This window comes from Trichechus manatus, unplaced genomic scaffold (genome assembly GCF_000243295.1).
Source record: "Trichechus manatus latirostris isolate Lorelei unplaced genomic scaffold, TriManLat1.0 scaffold00061, whole genome shotgun sequence".
Taxonomy (NCBI): Eukaryota; Metazoa; Chordata; class Mammalia; order Sirenia; family Trichechidae; genus Trichechus; species Trichechus manatus.
In genome coordinates this window covers 9,003,261-9,022,710 of record NW_004443997.1, presented here as the reverse complement: position 1 = coordinate 9,022,710, position 19,450 = coordinate 9,003,261, and the positions used below count along the sequence as shown (strand labels likewise).

The window sequence follows — 19,450 nt, the reverse complement described above, 5'->3', positions numbered from 1 at the left end:
GCACCTAGGAAGGAAGAGGGTCACTCTTCCTTTTGGAATTTAAGCTGTAAGAGTGTTGACTTGGGGCTGCCAGTGGCCATCTTTCCTACCAGATATAAGTGGATCCAGCACTTTCTAGCTATGTGACTAGGCGCAGGTTACTTAACCTCTCTGTGCCTCCATTTCCTCATCTGCAATATGGGAGTATTAATAGCACTTAACTCATACTGTTGTGTGCAGAATGGTGCCTAGCACATAGTGGGAGCTGAACTATCATTATCATTATGTTGGAAGGAGCATCTCCTTGGCAGGAGAAAATGAGGCCTGCACACAAAGAACAGCTGGGACAACTTAGGCTGAGAGGTGGGGAAGAAGAGAGAGAGAGAAAGATAGAACTATAGCAATATAGAAAGATCTTGGATCACATTGTGTGCGCTTCTGAAGCCAGAGGCACCTCCACATTCCCAGTTTTGTGACCCGATAAATCATCTTTGTATAAACTACTTGGGTTAGCTTTCTGTCGCTTACAACCAAAAGTGACACTATTATACATACTCTTAAACCACTAGTTCTTGTAACAGTGCTTAGGGGCCCAGAATATCAGAGCTGGACCAACACCCCCATCACAGAACAGAAGACTGAGGCCCAGAGAGGGAGAGCAATTTGTGAAGGCCACACAGCCGTGAAAGATGCACTCTAGCTAGCGGACTTCAAACTCCACATTTTTAACATTGATTTCACATCACAAATGGTTACATGTAAAAATATATTCTTTCCCACTCTGCCTTCCTGGTCCACTGCCATCCTGTTTAATCAGGCTTAATTCATTTTGTCTGATTTTTTTTTTAAATGATTGCCAAATTGCTAGCCATGGCTACAGCTAACACTTATTGAATACGTACCATGTACCAGGCACTGAACTCAATGCTATGCATGCATTAGCTCGTTTATCTTCCCCACAATCCTAGGAGGTAGATACTATTTTTAGCCCCATTTTACCAATGAGGAAACTGAGGCATAGAAGGATGAAGTAACTTGCCCATGATCTCTCAGTAATTCAAGCCCAGGTCATCTGACGCCAGAGTTCATGACCACCATCATGCTTGCTTCAGGGCCTTACCAACTTGTAAGAGACAAGGGGCAAGGAACCCAAAATAATAGTGGCTTAAATAAAAGAGAAATTTATTTCTTTTTCATGTGAAGTCCAAAGATAGGCAGTCCAAGCCTGTTATGGTGACTCCTTCCAGCTTACTGCCCCACCAGCTCTAGTGTATGGGACTCCTCCTCATGGTCCAGTGTGGTGGCTAGAGTACCAGTCATCTAAGTCCCAGACCACAGAATGGAAGAAGAGGGGTAAGAATAAGGTCAAAAGTTCCTTGAAATTGCCACATGACACTTATATTTACATCTTAGAGACTAAAATGATAGCCTATCTACACCTAGATGCAATGGAGGCTGGGAGATATAGCCTTCATTCAAGATAGCTGTGCATCCGGCTAAGAAATTGAGAGCTCTAGTACTAAGGAAGAAGAGAAAAAGAGATGTGGGGGTGACAGCCAGTAGCTAGCACCACACCCTGGCTAGGCACAGGGGAAAGATGGTGACCAAGCTGTGGTTCCCTGTGCTCATGAAGCTCGCAGCCTAATCAGTGAAACAGATAAGAACAAAAACAACAATAACAAAGTTATTGAGCACTTACTCTGCCAAGCGCTATACGTGGATTACTCAAGTTCAGAGATTCTCAAATGTTTTAGACTCCGGACTTCTTTACAGTTTAAAAAAAATTTTAAGACCCCCAAAGAGCTTTTGTTTTTGGAGTATATTTACCATAAAATCAAAACTGAGAGTTTTTTTTTTACAATACTTATTTACTAATTAATTTAAAGTAACACTAATTAACCCATTACACTGTTAAGATAAATATTTTAAATGAAACATAACTGTGTTTTAAAAATTTTTTTTTTTTTTGAGGAGGGGCATTGTTTTACATTTTTGCAGATTTCATTAGTGTCTGGCTTAATAGATGATGAGGAGCCCTGGTGGCACAGTGGTTAAGCGGCCGGCTGCAAGGTCAGTGGTTCGAACTCACCGGCCACTCCATGAGAGAAAGATGTGGCAGTCTGCTTCTGTAAAGATTTACAGCCTTGGAAACATTGTGGGGCAGTTCTGCTCTGTCCTATAGGGTCACTGTAAGAGCTACGGCTGCTAACCAAAAGGTCAGCAGTTTGAATCCACCAGCCGCTCCTTGGAAACCCTATGGGGCAGTTCTGCTCTGTCCTGTAGGGTTGTTATAAGTCAGAATTGACTCGACAGCAATGGGTTTCGGTTTGGTATTATTATGAAAATAGTTTTGACCTTGCGGACCCTCTGGAAAGGTCCTGGACCACGCTTTGAGAAGTGCTGATTTAGTTCGATGCCCATAGTAACCCTATATAGTGTAGGCGCTGTGAAGTTCACAAGGTTCCTCTCAAAGCAGACCCTGAGACACATTTGGGTGTGGGTTGTTTCTTTGGAAGGTGACCTCTGGAAGTTCAGTGAGGGAGTAGCAAAGAGGATTTTATATAAACATATGAAATCAACCCTAATTTGCAGATGAAGAAACTGAAGCTCACAGAGAGGTGAAATTAGTATCCCAAAGCAACAATTTAGTAAGTGGCAAATTTGAGCTTGGAATCAAAAATCTCATACCCTTAACTTCTATACCGTCCTGCCTCTGTAGATGAGAGTGTATATAAAAGAGGTTTGTAAAGAGGCCGAGTTGTATAAAAATTCATTATTAATCTTGATGCAGATAAAAAAAACCTTTCATTTATCTCTCTGATCTTTATGCATTTACGCCACTAACAGCTCTGTAAATATGTGTCTCCTCCCTTCTTCCCCACCCCTGTAATTCTTCAAATCTTCTTCCCCGTGTAGATGCATTTTTTTCTCAGAAATTCCCCTTCTCTATGCATCTCTCCTTGTTTCTCAGCATCGCATCCCACTCTCCTTCACATACCACCTCCCCCTTCCGGAGCCAGCCCTCTGTTGTTTCCTATTTCACTTTTTATCAAGCCCTCCACCCCAACCCCCCATTCCAGCCTTGAAGAAGTCAGAATAGAAGCTGCCTTCCCAATGCATGCTCCCGCCCCCTGTATCAGAATCCAGGCGGAGAACCTTCCGTGCCCAAGCACGTTCCGCAGCAGTTGCTACCATTCACCCGTCACGGGTGGCAGGGAGGCCAGACGGCTCAGCGTCTGATTGTTTTCCTTGTGCTCTGACACCCTGGAGAAACCACACACTCCATTTGGTGGTCGTCAGAGATAACGTGCTTGAGAAACCTGGAATTATAAAACTGCTTAATTAGGGAGAGATGGTTTCCCTGGGATATGCCCAGTTTTCCCCGGTGGTTTTATCTCCTTCTCAAAGTGGCCTGCCCTTCTGCAGCTAATTGCTACCTCTAACATAGTGCCACACAAGCCCTCACTCCTTTTATTTTAATTTTCCATGACATCTGTGTTTGCTTATACAGAGAAGTTCTCCCTCCCATTGTTCCAACGCTCCTTCTCCATCAGTGAACTCTAGGAAATGAACTTTAGCTTCAGAGGCTTCTGACTATTAAATGAGCACCTACTATGTGCTGGATGCTGGGGATGCAGGCACAAACCAAATTATCTTGTATCTCCAATGGGAGAGACAGATACTAAAATAATTCTTAAAACATCGTGAGGAGCACTCTGAAGAAGTGCTTTAGGGTGCTCTGGGAGAGTGTAACAGGAGGATCTAATCTAATTTAATTAAGGAGTCTGAGATGGCTTCTCATAGGAGGTAACGTTTAACTGATACCCAAAGATGAATAGGTAGGTGTTGGCTCAGCAAAGAGTAAAACCAGTTGTTGTCGAATTGACTTCAACTCATGGCAACCCCATGTGTGTCAGAGTGGAATAGTGCTCCATAAGGTTTTTAATGGCGGATTTTTTGGAAGTAGATTGCCAGGTCTTTCTTCCAAGTTGCCTCTGGATGGACTCGAACCTCCAAGCTTTCAGTTAGCAGCCAAGCACGGTAACTGCACTACCCAGAGACTCCCAGCAAAGAGTAGGGGGCCTGGTGTTCCATCAGCAAAGCAAGAGCTTGATGTAGTCAAGGAGCAGAAAGGAAGGGTAAAGAGGCTGACACGTGAGCCTCCTGGAAAAGTCTAGGATGTGTTGGAGTCCCTGTCGTGACTTGAGTTATGTAGGTTCTGATGTCCTAGACCAGGGGATTGGCAGACTATGCTCTGCAAGCCAAATAGGGCCCTTCACCTGTTTTTGTAAACAAAGTTTTATTGGAACACAGCCGTGCCCATTTCTTATATGTTGTCTGTGGCTGATTTCACACTACAAGGGCAGAGTTGAGTAGTGGCAACAGAGACTATATTGCCTGCAAAGCCAATGTATTTACTGTCTGGCTTTTTTCAGAAAAAGTTTGCTGAACCCTATTCTAGACCCCCTCAATAGACACGTGAGAAGCTTAGAGTCTGGGATAGGGAGCCAACTCACAGCTAATCTCTGAGGATTGAGAGATCCAAAAACAGTGATGAAGGCTAAATAAGAATAATAATAATAAGCTGGTAGGTGACAGAGCCAGGCTCCGAACCCAGGCTGTCTGGCTCTCAAGGCTGCGGTCTTAACCACTAAGCCAGCCTGGTTGTGGGAGGTTAGCCTAAGAGGAGGAGCAGACGGGCCAGAAGGGTCTGTCGAGAGTCAGCCAGATGCCAGAATGCAGAGACCCCCAGAGACACAGGGACATAGGACCTTTTATCTAGAGGCCACGTCGTCACACGCCATGAAGCCAGGCGGACTGAGCAGGAGGCTGCCCACCAACAGAGAACAGGGGGCATTAGCCATCCTTTCTCTCCCCCTTTTCTCCCTTGTCCTCTCCACATTTCCTTCACCTACCTGGCTCCTACTCATCCATTAAAATAGCACTTCTCAAACTTGAATGTGCACAGAAATCACCTGGGGACCTTGTAAAGTTGCAGATTCTGATACGGAGATCTGAGGTGGGACCTGAGATTCTGCAGTTCTAACAAGCTCTTAGGAGATGCTGATGCTGTTGGTCCGTGGACCACACATTGAGTAGCAAGGCTTTTAACATTAGCTTAGATGATACCTTCTCTTAGAAGACTTCCCTAACCACCACCATCACCACCTGCCACTCACCACCATACCTCAGCTCTGCTCCCAGGGTCCCCTTGTGTTTACCTCAAGCATAGTTCTACTACACTATAATGTAATAATTTGTTTACTAGCTGTCTTCCTCATTAGGTGGTGGGTTTCTTGAGGACAGGAATGATGTAATAGTTATCTTGATATCACTAGAGCCTGGTACATAGTGGACACTCAGTAATAGAAGAGAGGGAGGAGTGTACTGAGGGGGAGAGAGGGAAGGAAGGAGGAAGGGGAAGGTAGATGGTGGATAGACGGATGGGCGGGAAGGAAGAAAGGAAAGAAGAAGGATGGATGGGTGGGTGGGAGGATGAATGGGAAAGAAGGAAAGCTGAATGGATGGATGGGAGAGGAGGTAGGAGGTAGGGAAGGAAGGAAACAGGATGGAGGGAGGGAGGGAGGAAGAAAAATATAAAGACAGGAAAGAAAGGAGAGTTCTCTGGGAATGCCCTGAAGTCACAGAGGAGTGACAAAAGTAGCTTAAAGTGGGAAGTTGCAAGAGACTGGGCTGTTGATCCAAGAAGAGACGGAACATGCATTATTTGAGCATTTTGAGAGCAATGAGGGAAGCATGAGGCAGCTGAAGTCAGGTGGTTCAGGAAAACAAAGGCCAAAACATGGGTATTCTGCAGAGCCTAGGGCCTGCTGTCAGGATGTGGACAGGATGGGGCAACTGTAGCCGTTCATTGAGCAGCTATACTATTGGTCCAGTATCCCGTCATGCTATTGGCCATGTAAAACAAACATGGTGGCCGTCTCCCACATCTTTCCTCCCCAGCCTCCTCCCCTTGCCATAGGCTCCGGAGGGAAACCAGCATTTACTGTGTTTGTGGGAGTCAGGAGAGGAGGATCCCTTGGGAAATGGTGACCTCACAATGGGGAGGGGCCAAATAGCCACAAGGTCAGGCATTGGGGTGAGCGTCCTTGATCTCTGGCAGATGTGGGAACATCGGCTTCAAGGGATACCCTGCCCATCAGAACGGAATATAAAGGGGTAGCTATAAAGTCTCTATTAGGTATCATCCATTTGATGGATATACAACGTGTTTTTATAACATTTGTTTTTTTCCCTGCAATTTAAACATATATGCTTAGTACAAAACAATTGGAAAAAGCAGAAAAACACAAAGAAAATGAATGGTTTTGTATGCAGCATTTCCGTAGGTCAATAAATATTTTTACCAGGATGATTACTTTTTAATTTTTTATTTTGAAAGAATTTTAGACTTAAAAGTTGCAAAAACAGTACAGAGAGCTCCCATATACCCTTCACCCAGCTTTCCCTAATGTTAACATCTTATGTAATTATACAACAATGAGCAAAGCCAGGAACTTAAGGTGGATATCATTGCTATTAACTACTACAGCCCTTATTCAAATCACCAGTTGTCCCACTATTGTCCTTTTTCTCATCCAGGATTAAATCCAGGATCCCACATTGCATTTACTTGCCATGGCTTCATAATCCTTTCCAATCTGACAGTTCCTTCTTGTTTTTTTCCTTTGTCTTTCAGGATCTTGATTACTTGGTTAATGTGGTGTGTGGCGCGTTTCTTCCTTGTGAAGTTATTGTTTTCCTAGGATAATTTTTTAGTGGCTGCGTGGCTTTCTGTTGTCAGTTCTACCATAATCAGCCCCTCTTTTGCACATTTAGTTTATTTTTTTTTCTTTTTTTATTATTACAAAGAATGTTGCAGTGATGTTTCCAGTTAGCACAGCATTACACATCTCCCTGATTATTTAGTTAAGATACATTCCTAGAAGTAGAATTGCTGAAGCAAAGATTATTTACATTTTTAAGGCTGTGGATGCCTGGGACAGGGTTACTTGTTTGTATGTCTGTTTGTTTGTTTTGATCAGCTTTACTGAGATATAATTTAAATATAGTATAATAATTTGTTTATTAGCTGTCTTCCTCATTAGGTGGTGGGTTTCTTGAGGACAGGAATGATGTAATAGTTATCTTGATATCACCAGAGCCTGGTACATAGTGGGCACTCAGTAATAGAAGAGAGGGAGGAGTGTAGGGAAGCATATATTTCAAAGAGTTTTAGCAAAGGTACACATCCATATAACCACCATCTCAATTAAAATATAAAATATTTTCATCGCTCCCCACTCAAGATTGCCTCATGCCCCCCAGAAGTTCACTCCCCCGACACTGATTTAATTTCTGTCCTCACAGGTTGTCATTGTTAGATACCATCAAGTTGGTTCCGACTTATAGCAACCCTATGCACCATAGAACAAAACACTGCCTGGTCCTGCGCCATGCTCAGAATCGTTGTTATGCTTGAGCCCGTTGTTGCAGCCACTGTGTCAGTCCATCTCATTGAAGGTCTTCCTCTTTTTCGCTGACCCTGTACTTTACCAAGCATGATGTCCTTCTCCAGGAACTGATCCTTCCTGACAATATGTTCAAAGTATGTAAGACGTAGTCTCGCCATCCTTCCTTCTAAGGAGCATTCTGGTTGTACTACTTCCTGTTCTCACAGGTTGGCATTACCTATTCTAGAAAGCCAAATAAACCAGAATTATATAGTTTATACTCTTAGGACTGTTGCCCTTGATTCGACATAATGTATGTGAGATTCATTCATGTTGTTACATATGTCAGCCATTTTTTCTTTTCTATTGCTGAGTAGTATCTTATCGTATAAATATACCACAATTTGTTTATCTTTTCCTCCATGATGGACGTTTGGTCTGTTTCCAGTTTTGGAGTATGATGAATAAAGCTTCTATGAACATTTGCATACAAATGGGCAGAATGTTTTTTGGTTAGTTTGTTTTTTAAAATATTTTAGTGTGTTTTTAGTGAAAGTTTACACAGGAAATTAGGTTCTCATTTAACCATTTCTGTACATATTGTTCAATGACGTTGGTTACAGTCTTCACAATATATTAGCATTCTCATTTCCATTTTGGTTGTTCTGTTTCCATTAATCTAACTTCCCTGTCCCCCCTAGCCTTCTCATCTTTGGTTTAGGAAAATGTTAACCATTTGGTTTCATCTAGAGAATTATTTTGAGGAGTGCAGTACTCACGGTGGTATTGTTTATTTTATGGGCCAATCTGTCATTTGGCTGAAAGTTGACCTTTGGGAGTGGTTCGAGTTCCAAGTTTAAAAAGTATCTCAGGGCCATAGTCTCGGGGTTCATCTAGTCTCTACTGTAAAGGCCATAATGTTTACATTTCTCTCAGGTAAATACTTAGGAATGGAATTCCTAGCAGTAAGCTAGGTATATATGTTTAACTCTGTTAGAAACTACAGGGCAGGGTTATTTTCACCTTCATTTTATAGCACAGGCAACAGAAAGCTTGAGGAACGTGTCCAAGGGCAAAAGGAGGAAGGGAAGTAGAATTTATTGACCACTACTCTGTACCAGGAGCCTTGGTGGTGCAGTAGTTAAGAGCTCGGCTGTTAACCGAAAGGTCAGCAGTTCGAATCCACCAGCCATTCCTTGGAAACCCTATGGGGCAGTTCTACTCTGTCATGTAGGGTCGCTATGAGTTGCAGTTAACTCAACAGCAATGGGTTTTTGGTTTTGACTCTCTACCAAGAAGGAGCCCTGATAACGCAAAGGTTAAGCACTCAGCTGCTAACTGAAAAGTTGGGAGTTCGAACTCACCCAGTGGCTCTGTGGGAGAAAGATCTGGCAATACGAAAAACCAAAACCTGTTGCCGTCAATTTGATTCCAACTCATAGCAACCCTATAGGACAGAGGAGAACTGCCTGATAGGGCTTCCAAGGAGCAGCTTAGTGGACTCAGTGGATTCAAACTGCCAACCTTTTGCTTAGCAGCCCAACTCTTAACCACTGCACCACCAGGATGCTTCCATAAAGATTACAGCCTAGAAAACCCTATGAGGCAGTTCTACTCTGTCACGTGGGGTCAACAGAATGATCAGGGACATGGGCAAGGATGTGCCAATTGGAAACATCACTAAACATTCTTTGTAACAATAAAAAAGAAAGAAAAAATAACAAACTAAATATACAAAAGAGGGGCTGATCGTGAGTCAGAATCAACTCAATGGCACCCAACAACAAGACCCAACAGTAAGGCTTTGGTGGTTCAGGCGTAGAATTCTCACCTTCCATGCAGGAGACCCAGGTTCAATTCCCAGCCAGTACACCTCATACGCAGCCACCACCCATCTGTCAGTGGAGGCTTGCGTGTTGCTATGACACTAAACAGGTTTCAGCAGAGATTCCAGACTAAGAATACTGGGAAGAAAGACCTGGCAATCTACTTCCAAGCATCAGCCAATGAAAACTCTATAGATCACAACAGTCCAGTCTGCATCCAATCATGGGGATGGCGCAGGACTGGGCAGCATTTCCTTCTGTTGTGCACGGGGTCACCATGAGTTGGGCTGATTTGTGGCAGCTAACAACAACAAGCTCTGTGGCAGGCACAATGCTAGGTGCTTTTCATGTTCATCTCATTTAATCCTCAGAACAACCCTATAAGGTAGGAATTGTGATTCCCGTTTTGTAGATGAGGAAACTGAGACTCAAGAACATGCAGCAAGACAAGATTCAAACCCAGCTCAGTCTGAGTCCCAGAGTCCATGTTCATGTACCAGATACTCTTCCTGCCTCCTTGGAGGGAGTAAATGATGGAGCTGGGAAGGAGGACCCACGTCTCCCTAGCTTTCAGCCTCATGGCCTGGCCCCACCTGCACCCTGTGGCCCATGCCCCTGGAGGCAGCCACCAGTCATGCCTAAATCAGCCGTCTGGAGACAGTGTCTGGGTGCAGGGGCAGGAACTGTGCCCCACATTTGGCTGCAGCAGGAGCCAGGGAGTGACCCCACACTCCAGCCCTCTGCCAGAGGTGTAGAATTTCTGCCTCCCTGAAACGCGATCCTCAGTGGTTTGATCTTCGGGGCTGGTGGGCTGCAGGCGAGGGCAGCGGGCAGGGGCCACGTCTCCCTGGCCATATCTTGGCCCCATTAGGAGTGGGTCTGAGTGCTTTCCAAAGCTGATTAATGGCCTGCCAGTGACCTGGAATGTCATTACTGCTCCGGCCAGGGCCCCCCAGCTCAGTCCTTTGGGTCTTTACTACTAATAATAGTTGATGCTCTTGATGTGGTTGCAGGGAAAGTTCTATCTGGTCATCGAGGAGCTGAGCCAGCTGTTCCGATCGCTCGTTCCCATCCAGCTCTGGTACAAGTACATTATGGGTGACGACTCCTCCAACAGCTACTTCCTGGGAGGGGTCCTGATCATTCTTTACAGCCTCTGCAAGGTGACATGGCCTGGGGACTGGATGGGTTACTGGGGAGTCCCCATGGGATAACCACCCTAATTTCTTGTCTATTAAGTCAACATATGCTAACTTTTCACGTAGTACTCTTGACAACAACCCTTTGAGATAGATACCAATATTGCTTCCATTTTATGGATGAGGCAATTGAGGCCCAGGGAGATAACATAACTTGCCCAAGTTGTCACTCAGCTAGACATAATAGGAAGAGCATGAAGCCCAGGCAGAGTTGCCCCCAAAGACCTGCAGCTTTTAATTGACAGGCACTAAACTTGTTTTCTATCCCTCTTAAATTGCACAGCCTTAACTCCCCAAATCAGTATGCAGTCCTCTTTTCATCAATAATACAAATTCATTCTTCCCCCTAACAATAAAAGCATCCTCCTCTTTCTTTTCCCATCTCTGTTTCTGATTTTAGAGAATCCTGGGGGAAATGCATGTGTTCTTCTCTTTCGTTTCACCCAGCAGGACTAGCCAGGAAGTGCCAGCCATTGTAGTTTATCTTCCTTGCTGATTCTATAGACTGGCAGTGGCTGACTATAGTGCTGGGTGGAGAAGGATTATCAGGCTCTGGAAAGGCTGAGGAGTCCTAGTGGCATAGTGGTTAAGAGCTTGGCTGCTAACCAGAAGGTCGACAGTTCGAATCCACCAGCTGCTCCTTGGAAACTCTATGGGGCAGTTCTAATCTGTCTGATAGGGTTGCTATGAGTCGGAATTGACTTGACGGCAACGGGTTTGGGTTTGGTGGACAGGATGAGAGGAAGAGTGCTTTAATCGATTAACAATGCCTGTCCTGGGGTTGGGAGGGAAAAAGGCAGTATGCATGCCACATATTCGCTATCCTGGCCTAGGTAGAAACGGAGACGAGACTGCTGATACAAAGCAGCAAGACAAAAGGCAAGCAAACCTGATGAGAATGAAGAGGTTCGAATCTGACAAGGTGCTCTGAGAAATTCCTGGTCAAAGACTGAGGGTGTCTTAATTTCCTAGGGCTGCCAGAGCAAAATGCCACAAAGTGGGCAGCTCTGGAGAACTGAAATTTATCGTCTCACAGTTTTGGAGGCTGGAAGTCCAAACTAGGCTATCAGTCATGTCAATTCCTTCTGAGGGCTCTGGGTGACAATCTGTCCATGCCTCTCCTACCTTTCAGTGGCTCCCAGCAATCTTTGGCATTCCTTGGCTTAGGGATGCACCTTCACGTGGTGTCTTCTCCCTGTGTCTATCATTCTCTTTTATAAGACACCACTCAGATGGGATTAGGACCCTCCTTTCTCCGGTATGACCTTGTACTAACCTAGCTCATAACATCTCAAAGACCCTATTTCCAAACAAGGTGACATTCACAGGGACAGGTGTTAGGACTTCAGCACATCTTTTTAGGGGACGCAGTTCAATCTATAACACAGTGGTTGTTCAGGGGTGGTGGGAGAGAACCTGGACAAACCGTGGATGCTTTTCAACCATCACCCTGTTGTCCTTTCAGTCATTCGACATCTGTGGCCGTGTGGGTGGTGTCAGGAAAGCCTTGAAGCTTCTGTGCACCTCTCAGGTGAGTTGGCTTCAGAGGGTCCCAACGGAGATGATGGGAACCCAAGCGGTCCCTTTCTCGCCCCGCAGATCTCACACTGCTTCTGAGGCTGTCACTCCTCTGAAGGTGCGGAACTGTGTCTGTCTCTCTCCTCTCTCACACAGAATTATGGAGTCCGGGCCACTGGACAGCAGTGCACAGAAGCCGGTGATATCTGCGCCATCTGCCAGGCCGAGTTCCGAGAGCCTCTGATCCTCATGTGCCAGGTGAGCAGAGTTTGGGCACAGCCTCGGGAGGCTTGAGGCCGGGGATGGCAGGGTCCCATGGAAAAGCCAGAAATGTCAGACCCTGGGGTTCAGGGATGGGTCTTTGGGGGCAATCTGGTCTGGTCAGGACTGGATTCAGTCAGACCTGGGTTCAAATCTCAGCTCTACTTCTTACTAGCTGGGTGGCCCATCTTGTACATGAGGAAACTGAGGCCCAAGGACATGCATCAAGACAAGATTTCAAACTCAGCTCAGTCTGAGTCCCATAGTCCATGTTCTTCACCAGATATCCATGTAGTGAAATGATGAAATGGTGACTATTTCACCTCCCTGAGCCTCAGCTTCCTCATCAGTAAAATACCAAATTCAGCATGGCATAGGGTCAGAATATCCCATGTTTGAATCCCAGCGGCACCCGATGCCGGGTGGGTCACTCCATCTCCCTGAGCCTTGGGCGTGATAATAATGCCGACTTCATAGAGCTATGATTATGACTAAATGAGATCACCTAAGAAAAGAGCTACATTTGAATTATTCAGCCGTAGAAGCTGCTGTTAGTCTCATTACAATCATTATTATCATTAGTTTTTATTATTAGTTCTAGGTCACTGTCACATGGTGGTAAATGCTGGTCAGTTGCTTTTAACTCCCCAAATGCATCCCTCCGCCTCCTCCCAACATCAGGGACGAAAATGTCAATTCAGCAAATGAGTATTGAGTCAAAGCACCATAGCAGACATCAGGGCTGGGGGACAGAGGGCACACAGACACTGGCCCCTGCTCTCGAAGCTCACGGCCTCCTTGGGGAGACAGACACATACATAAATAACTATGAAACAAGGCAGGTGGTGATAAATGCTGTGTAAGAGAGATTCATGCCATGTCTCTGGGGACCAGGTTAGAGAGCGAGGAATTCCATACTGGAGAGGATTTCAGGGGGAGGGATAAGCCTGGAGACCTGAAGGAATGGGAGGGCATATACCCCCCACCATATCTTCCCAGAGATCCTTTTTGTGCATTTGGAAAAAAAAAAATTTGTGATTGCTGTTTTGGAGTTTTAGGGGATTATTTTTAATTTTTAAAAAATTTTAATTTTTTGGAGTCCCTCGGTGGGGCAAACAGTTAACACACTGCTGTGAACCAAAAGGTTGGAGGTTCAGGTCTACCCAGAGGTGTCTCAGAAGAAAGGCCTGGTGATCTACTTCCAAAAAACAGCAATTGAAAACCCTATGGAGCATAGTTCTACTCTGACACACGTGGGGTCGCCATGAGTCGAAGTCAGCTCCACAGCAACTGTCAGTTTTAATTTTATTTATATTTAAATCAATCATATATTTGCATGATTCAAAAGTTAAAAAGACTAAGGAGACATGACAGCTCATTGCATTGTGGGATCTGGATTGGATCCTGGAACAGAAAAAGACATTGGTGGAAAAATGGATAAAATCCAATAAAGTCTGGAGTTCAGTCAGTACTAAGGTACCACTGTGGATTTTTTATTTGTAACAATTGTACCACGGCCATGTGACCTGATAGCATTAGGGGAGACTGAAACTGGGTGGGAGGTACCCAGAGACTCCTGTGCTCTCTTTGCAACTTTTCTGTAAGTCTAAAATTATTCCAAAATAAAAAGTTTATTAAAAAGAATGTTTACAATAGCCGAGGAGCCCTGGTGGTGCAGTGGTTAAGAGTTCGGCTGCTAACCAAAAAGTCAGCAGTTCAAACCCACCAGTCACTCCATGGGAGAAGGAAGTGGCAGGCTGCTTCTGTAAAGATTTACAGCCTTGGAAACCCTATGGGGCAGTTCTCCTGTGTCCCACAGGGTTGTTATGAGTCAGAATTGACTCGATGGCAACGGGTTTGGGTTTTTTGGTTTATTGTCACGCACTACATTTCACGTGTATGCCACCTCTTGGTAGGATAAATTCCTAGAGGTGGAATTACTAGGTCAGAGGGTGTATGGTTTTGACAGATATTGCTAAATTGCCCTCCATAAAGAGTGTATTAGTTTACGCTCCCAGAGCGGAGTGTGACAAGGCCTCTTGCTCCCCGCCCTTACCAGCACTGCGTTGTCAAGCTTTTTTTTTTTTTTTTTGAGCCTTGCCATTCTGACAGGTGAGAAACACTATCTCTGTGCGTCTTTAATTTGCATTTCTCTAATTATGAGTGAGGTTGAGCATCTTTTCATATGCTTCAGCCATCTGTATTTCCTTTTCAGTAGCAATGATTATTTGAGCATGATGCCAAGGTCAGAGTCTTTCTTTTTTTCCTTCCTGGCAATCTCAGCAAGCCTCAGTCTGTCTCCCTTCCATTCTTCTCCTGGTACCATTACATCTACACAAATCTGATAGAATTCTTGGGAGGAGCCAGACAAGAGTCACCATTATCCCAGATCTGGGAGCAATGACCATGCCCAGTGGTGGCTTAGGACCACAGACATGTCCAGGCCAAGCACAAGCACACCCCCTAGTCTTTCTATGTCATGGGGAAGAGATGGGCTGTGAGCTGGAGCTGGCATGGCAGAGATGACTTTACAGGTAAAAGGACCTAATGAATGCATTGAATGAATGAATGAACAAATGAGTAAATGCCTCAGCTTAAATGTTGCTTCCTCAAAGAAGCCTTCCCTGGTGCCGCCTCTTCACACTGGTCAGTGCTCCCAGCTATGTGATTTCATAAATCTCTGTACATTTCCTTCATAACATGGTTAATTGTGTAAATGGCTGCATCAGGTCTGTCTCCCCACTGCCAAATTATAAGCAACTTGAGAGTGGAGACCATGTCTGCCTTGTTTAGCAGCAGAGCTACAATATGGCTCAGTAAATATTGGATGGATGGGGTAGGATGGATAGATGGATGGACAGATATGAATGGGATGGGATGGGATGGGATGGATGGATAGATAGGGATGGTGGCAGGATGGAGGAATTAGTGGGTGAGTGCAAGGGTGGGTGGATAGAGACATAAGTAGATAAGTGACTGGGTGGATGGGCAAATGGATGGACAGCTAGATGGGTGAATAGGAGGGTAGATGGGTGAATGGTTGGGTGATGGATGGATAAATGGATGAGTGGATGGATAGACGGATAGACCAAGGAGTGGATAGAGAAGAACCCACTAGGCCAATGGAACATCGTGTCTCCCCTTCAAAGAGTTATCAAATTAAGCTCGGTATTTAACTCCCACTTCTCCCCTGCCCAGAGCCAGGCCTGGGAAGCAGCTTGTCTGTTGAAGCTAGTCAGGCAGACACTGAGCATACCCAGAGGTTAGAACTCTTGGCTCCGACAAAGCACTCTTGCCCAGTTAGTCATTCCCCAAGTATTTACAGCATGCCTCCTGCCCAGGCTACAGGGGCCAGGGGAAGGGCATTTGGAAAATGAAGTCAGCAGCTTGGTTCATTTGAAGGACTCCTTTGCTAAAGAGAAGAGTAAGAGTGCTTTTAGAAAACAAACTGCCTGCAGTTCTTGGTCACTGTGAATTTGTTGGTTTTGGCGTGTTTTATGATGTAAAGGAAAGAGGGCAAGAGAATGGCGACTCCTACTGATTGTGCGTTCATTTTGCCCACACTTGATGCCTTTATAGGCCTTATCTGTTTCCATCCTCACAGCTATCTCGTGAAGGAAATATTAGTCCTATTTTACTGAGAAGGAAACTTGGACTCAAAAAGGTAAAGGGACTTGCCCAAGGTCCCACTGCTCCTCAGTAGCAGAGTCAGGATTCGAACCCAGATCCAGAGGCCGTGTCTTTTCCACTAGGCTTAGCCTCTTGCTTTGAGACGTTTTAAAGGCTGCGTTAAAAGATGCAGGTGCTTTTTCTGGGCATTCCTGAGAGTGCCTTGTCCACCTGAGCCTGTGCACAACACACTGCCTCCCAGGAAGGAAGGAATGGCTGAGCTGGGATTGGAGCTCTTTGCACCTGCTTCCAGCTCCTACGTCCATCATTCATCCATCCATCCTTTCATGCCTCAGCTATTGATTGAGCACCTACAGTGTCCCACAGTATCCCAAGCACTGACTTCGTAATCCTGAGCAGCATATTTCCCTTCTGGGACCCTCCATGTCCTCTGTCACCCAAGAGTGAAAACACTTGTCCTGGAAAGCCTGCATGGTAATACAATCAAATGATATGCATAGTTATGTGTGGGTTTTGAAAAGCACAGTGTACTATATCAATATTCAGTATTAGTGTTTAGTTCAAAGATCTGGACATAGCTGACCTGGTTTGTGTAATTAAAGATCTGTGGTTAGGGGTGTATGTGTGTGTTTTCCCTGTCTGGTTGTTAGCTGCCATTGAGTCGGCCCCCAACTCATGGCAACCCCATGCACAATGGAACAAAACACTGCCTGATCCTGCGCCATCCCCACGATCAGTTGTGGATCAGACCAGTGTAATCCGTAGGGTTTTCATTGGAACTAGATCGCCAAGGCTTTCTTCCTAGTCTTAGTCTGGAAGCGCCACTGAAACCTGTTTAGCATCATAGCAACATGCCGTAGCCACATTTTCAATAATGTCATGTTTCACAATCTTCAAAGTACCTCAGACATCCCTTCCCACATTTTCTATGTGTGACCACTATACATAGTCATGGTCTTCTAGGTCAGATGGACAAGAGTTCCTGCTTTCATACATTTCTTGTATATCAGTTATCTATCGCTGCATAACAAGTTACCCTAAAACTCAGTGACTTAAAGCAACACACATTTATGATCTTACAGGTTCAGTGGGTCAGGAGTCTGGGCAAGGCTTAGCTGTGTCCTCTGTTTTAGGGTCTCGCACAGGCTATAGTTAAAGTGTTGGCCACAGCTGGGGTCTCATCTGAAGGCTAGACTGAGGAAGGATCTGCTTCAGAGCTCAGTCATATGGGTGTTGGCAGGATTCAGGAGCGTCACATAAGCTGTTTCTCAGCCTGTAATGCTCTCTCCCTATCCCTCTTTTTGCCCACTTAACTCCTGCACATCCTTCAGACATCAAATCAAGTGTCCCCGCCTCCAGGAAGCCTTCCTTGACCACACCCAGATCAGTCTGGCCCTCCTGTTACACACCCCCATAGCACCATGGAGCTGTCTTGTAGAGCACTGTCTACCATTGAGCACCTACTGAATGCCATGCTAGGAAAGGGTTTATGAGGAACTTATAGTCTGGCCTCGAGAAACAGATGATAATAATTGTAAAACATGCCAAACAGATAATAAATGATATCATTAATATAGGATAATGATAATAAAAGCTAATATTTATAGAGAACTTACTGTTTGCCAGAAATTATTCTAAGTGACTTATTTTTTGTTTTTTTACTTTATTTTGCTTAGATTTTTATATTACTATTTCCCCCAAACCTTTTACTTTGAATAATTTCAAACCTACAGGAAAGTTGAAGGGAAGTAGAATGAACATCCTTCTGTCCCTCACCTAGATTTGCTAATCGTTAACATTTTACCACATTTGCCTTTTCTTGATATAATTTTTTTTCCCTAAACCAGTTCAGAGTAAATTGCAGACATAGTGATTCTTCAGTATGCATCTCCCAGAAAAAGGACATTCTCCCTCAAAACCACAATTCCACTTTCACAGCCAGGAAAATTGATATAATATTATCTAGTATATAGTTCACATTCAGATTTCTCCAGATGTCTTTAAAATGTCCTTTATAGCTAGGTTCCCCCCAACCCCGTCCGGAATCTAATCAAAAATCATGTACTGCATTTGGTTGTCATGTCAAAGTAGTTTTCGTATGTTAGTTAATCCTTCTATGAGGGAGTTACTATTATTATCCCCATTTTGCAGATGAGAAAACTGGGGCTCAGGAAGTTTAAGTCACTTGCCTAAGTTTATAGGATCAGAAAGTGGTAGAGCCTGGTGGCCTTGTTCACCATTGGTCTTTCTGGTCCCCCTGCCTTCTACTCAACCCAGCAGCCAAAGGAATCCTTTTAAAACACTAATCAGATCAGGTCCCTCCTTTGCTCAAAGCCCTGCCGTGGCTCCCTACCTCTCTCAGAATAAAAGCCAAAGTCCTCCAGTGGCCTACAAGGCCCTGCACTGTCTGCCTCCCCAGCACCTCTCTGACCTCATCTCCTCTATTTCCCTCTCCCCCAGCTCAGCCATACTCTTCTCCTTACAGTTCCTCCAGCAACTGGGCATGCTCCTGCCCCAGGACCTTTGCACATGCTGTTCCCGCTACCAGAAATGCTCTTCCCCCAGATGTCATCAGGGTCACTCTTCACCCTCTTTTAAGTTTTACCCAAATGTCACTAATCTCAGTGAAGTCTTCCCAGGCCACCCTGTTTAAAATCACAACCCTCGCAAGCACTCTGTCTCCAGCCCTCCCCTCCTTTTTCAGCTTAGCGCTTACCACAAACATTCTCTATATTTTAGTGATTTATTTTGTCGATTTTCTCCTCTACGAGAATGCAAGCCTGAGGGCAGGGCTTGTCTGTTTTGTTCGCCGCTTTGTCCCCAGCTCCTAGAGCCATGGCAGACAGGCAGTCGACACTCTGTAACTAGTCGCTGGTCATGCCGATTGCTGTCCCTGCAGCACGTTTTTTGCGAGGAGTGCCTGTGCCTCTGGCTGGACCGCGAGCACACCTGCCCGCTCTGCCGCTCTGTTGCCGTGGACACCCTGCGATGCTGGAAGGACGGGGCCACGTCTGCACACTTCCAGGTGTATTAGGGCCGGAAACCGAGGAAGTGAAGAGCCAGGCCCCCAGCTGCCCCCACTTCACCTTCTTCTCTCGTTCTGTGGGATAGTGTGAGCAGTGCACCCTTCGCCTATAAATGGGGAAGTTCTCCTAACTCTGACTTGGTCTCCACCCAGGTAGGTAGGTCCCTCAGCCCCACTGTAAGTCAGTTGAAAAGGAACTGCTAATACATCAAGTTCCACTTCTTGGTTATTTTAACTTGTGGTGACCTAGTACCTAATGCTGCAAACTGGGGAGGGGCCTGAAGATCCCTGCCTCTCACCAAAATGGCCCAGGACCACGGATTAGAATCACTGTGAAGCATCTTCAGTATACATATGCTGGGCTCCACCTGATACCTTTAATGATTTAATGTACCAACCACTTAGCGCGTGCCAAGCACAGTATCCGGCATCCTGCTTGGGACTCCTTAGGTTAATATTCACAACTGCTCTATGATGGAGGTACTGTTGTTTCTCCATTTTGCAGAAGAGGAAACTGAGGCACAGAGTTTGGTGTGGTTTTTCCCCAAGGTCACCCAG

General features: G+C 45.2%; 1 protein-coding gene across 1 annotated transcript in view; it reads left to right on the top strand.

Annotated features, from left to right (window-relative positions):
* The window catches only part of RNFT2 (ring finger protein, transmembrane 2), a 64,202-nt gene extending 45,301 nt beyond the window's left edge, over positions 1-18,901 (top strand). Inside the window, exons 7-10 of the mRNA XM_004379043.1 lie at positions 10,273-10,422; positions 11,924-11,989; positions 12,133-12,234; positions 18,767-18,901. Of these exons, the coding sequence (XP_004379100.1) occupies positions 10,273-10,422; positions 11,924-11,989; positions 12,133-12,234; positions 18,767-18,901 (453 nt within the window). The remainder of the gene's footprint in view (positions 1-10,272; positions 10,423-11,923; positions 11,990-12,132; positions 12,235-18,766) is intronic.
* Positions 18,902-19,450: the final 549 nt, after the last annotated feature.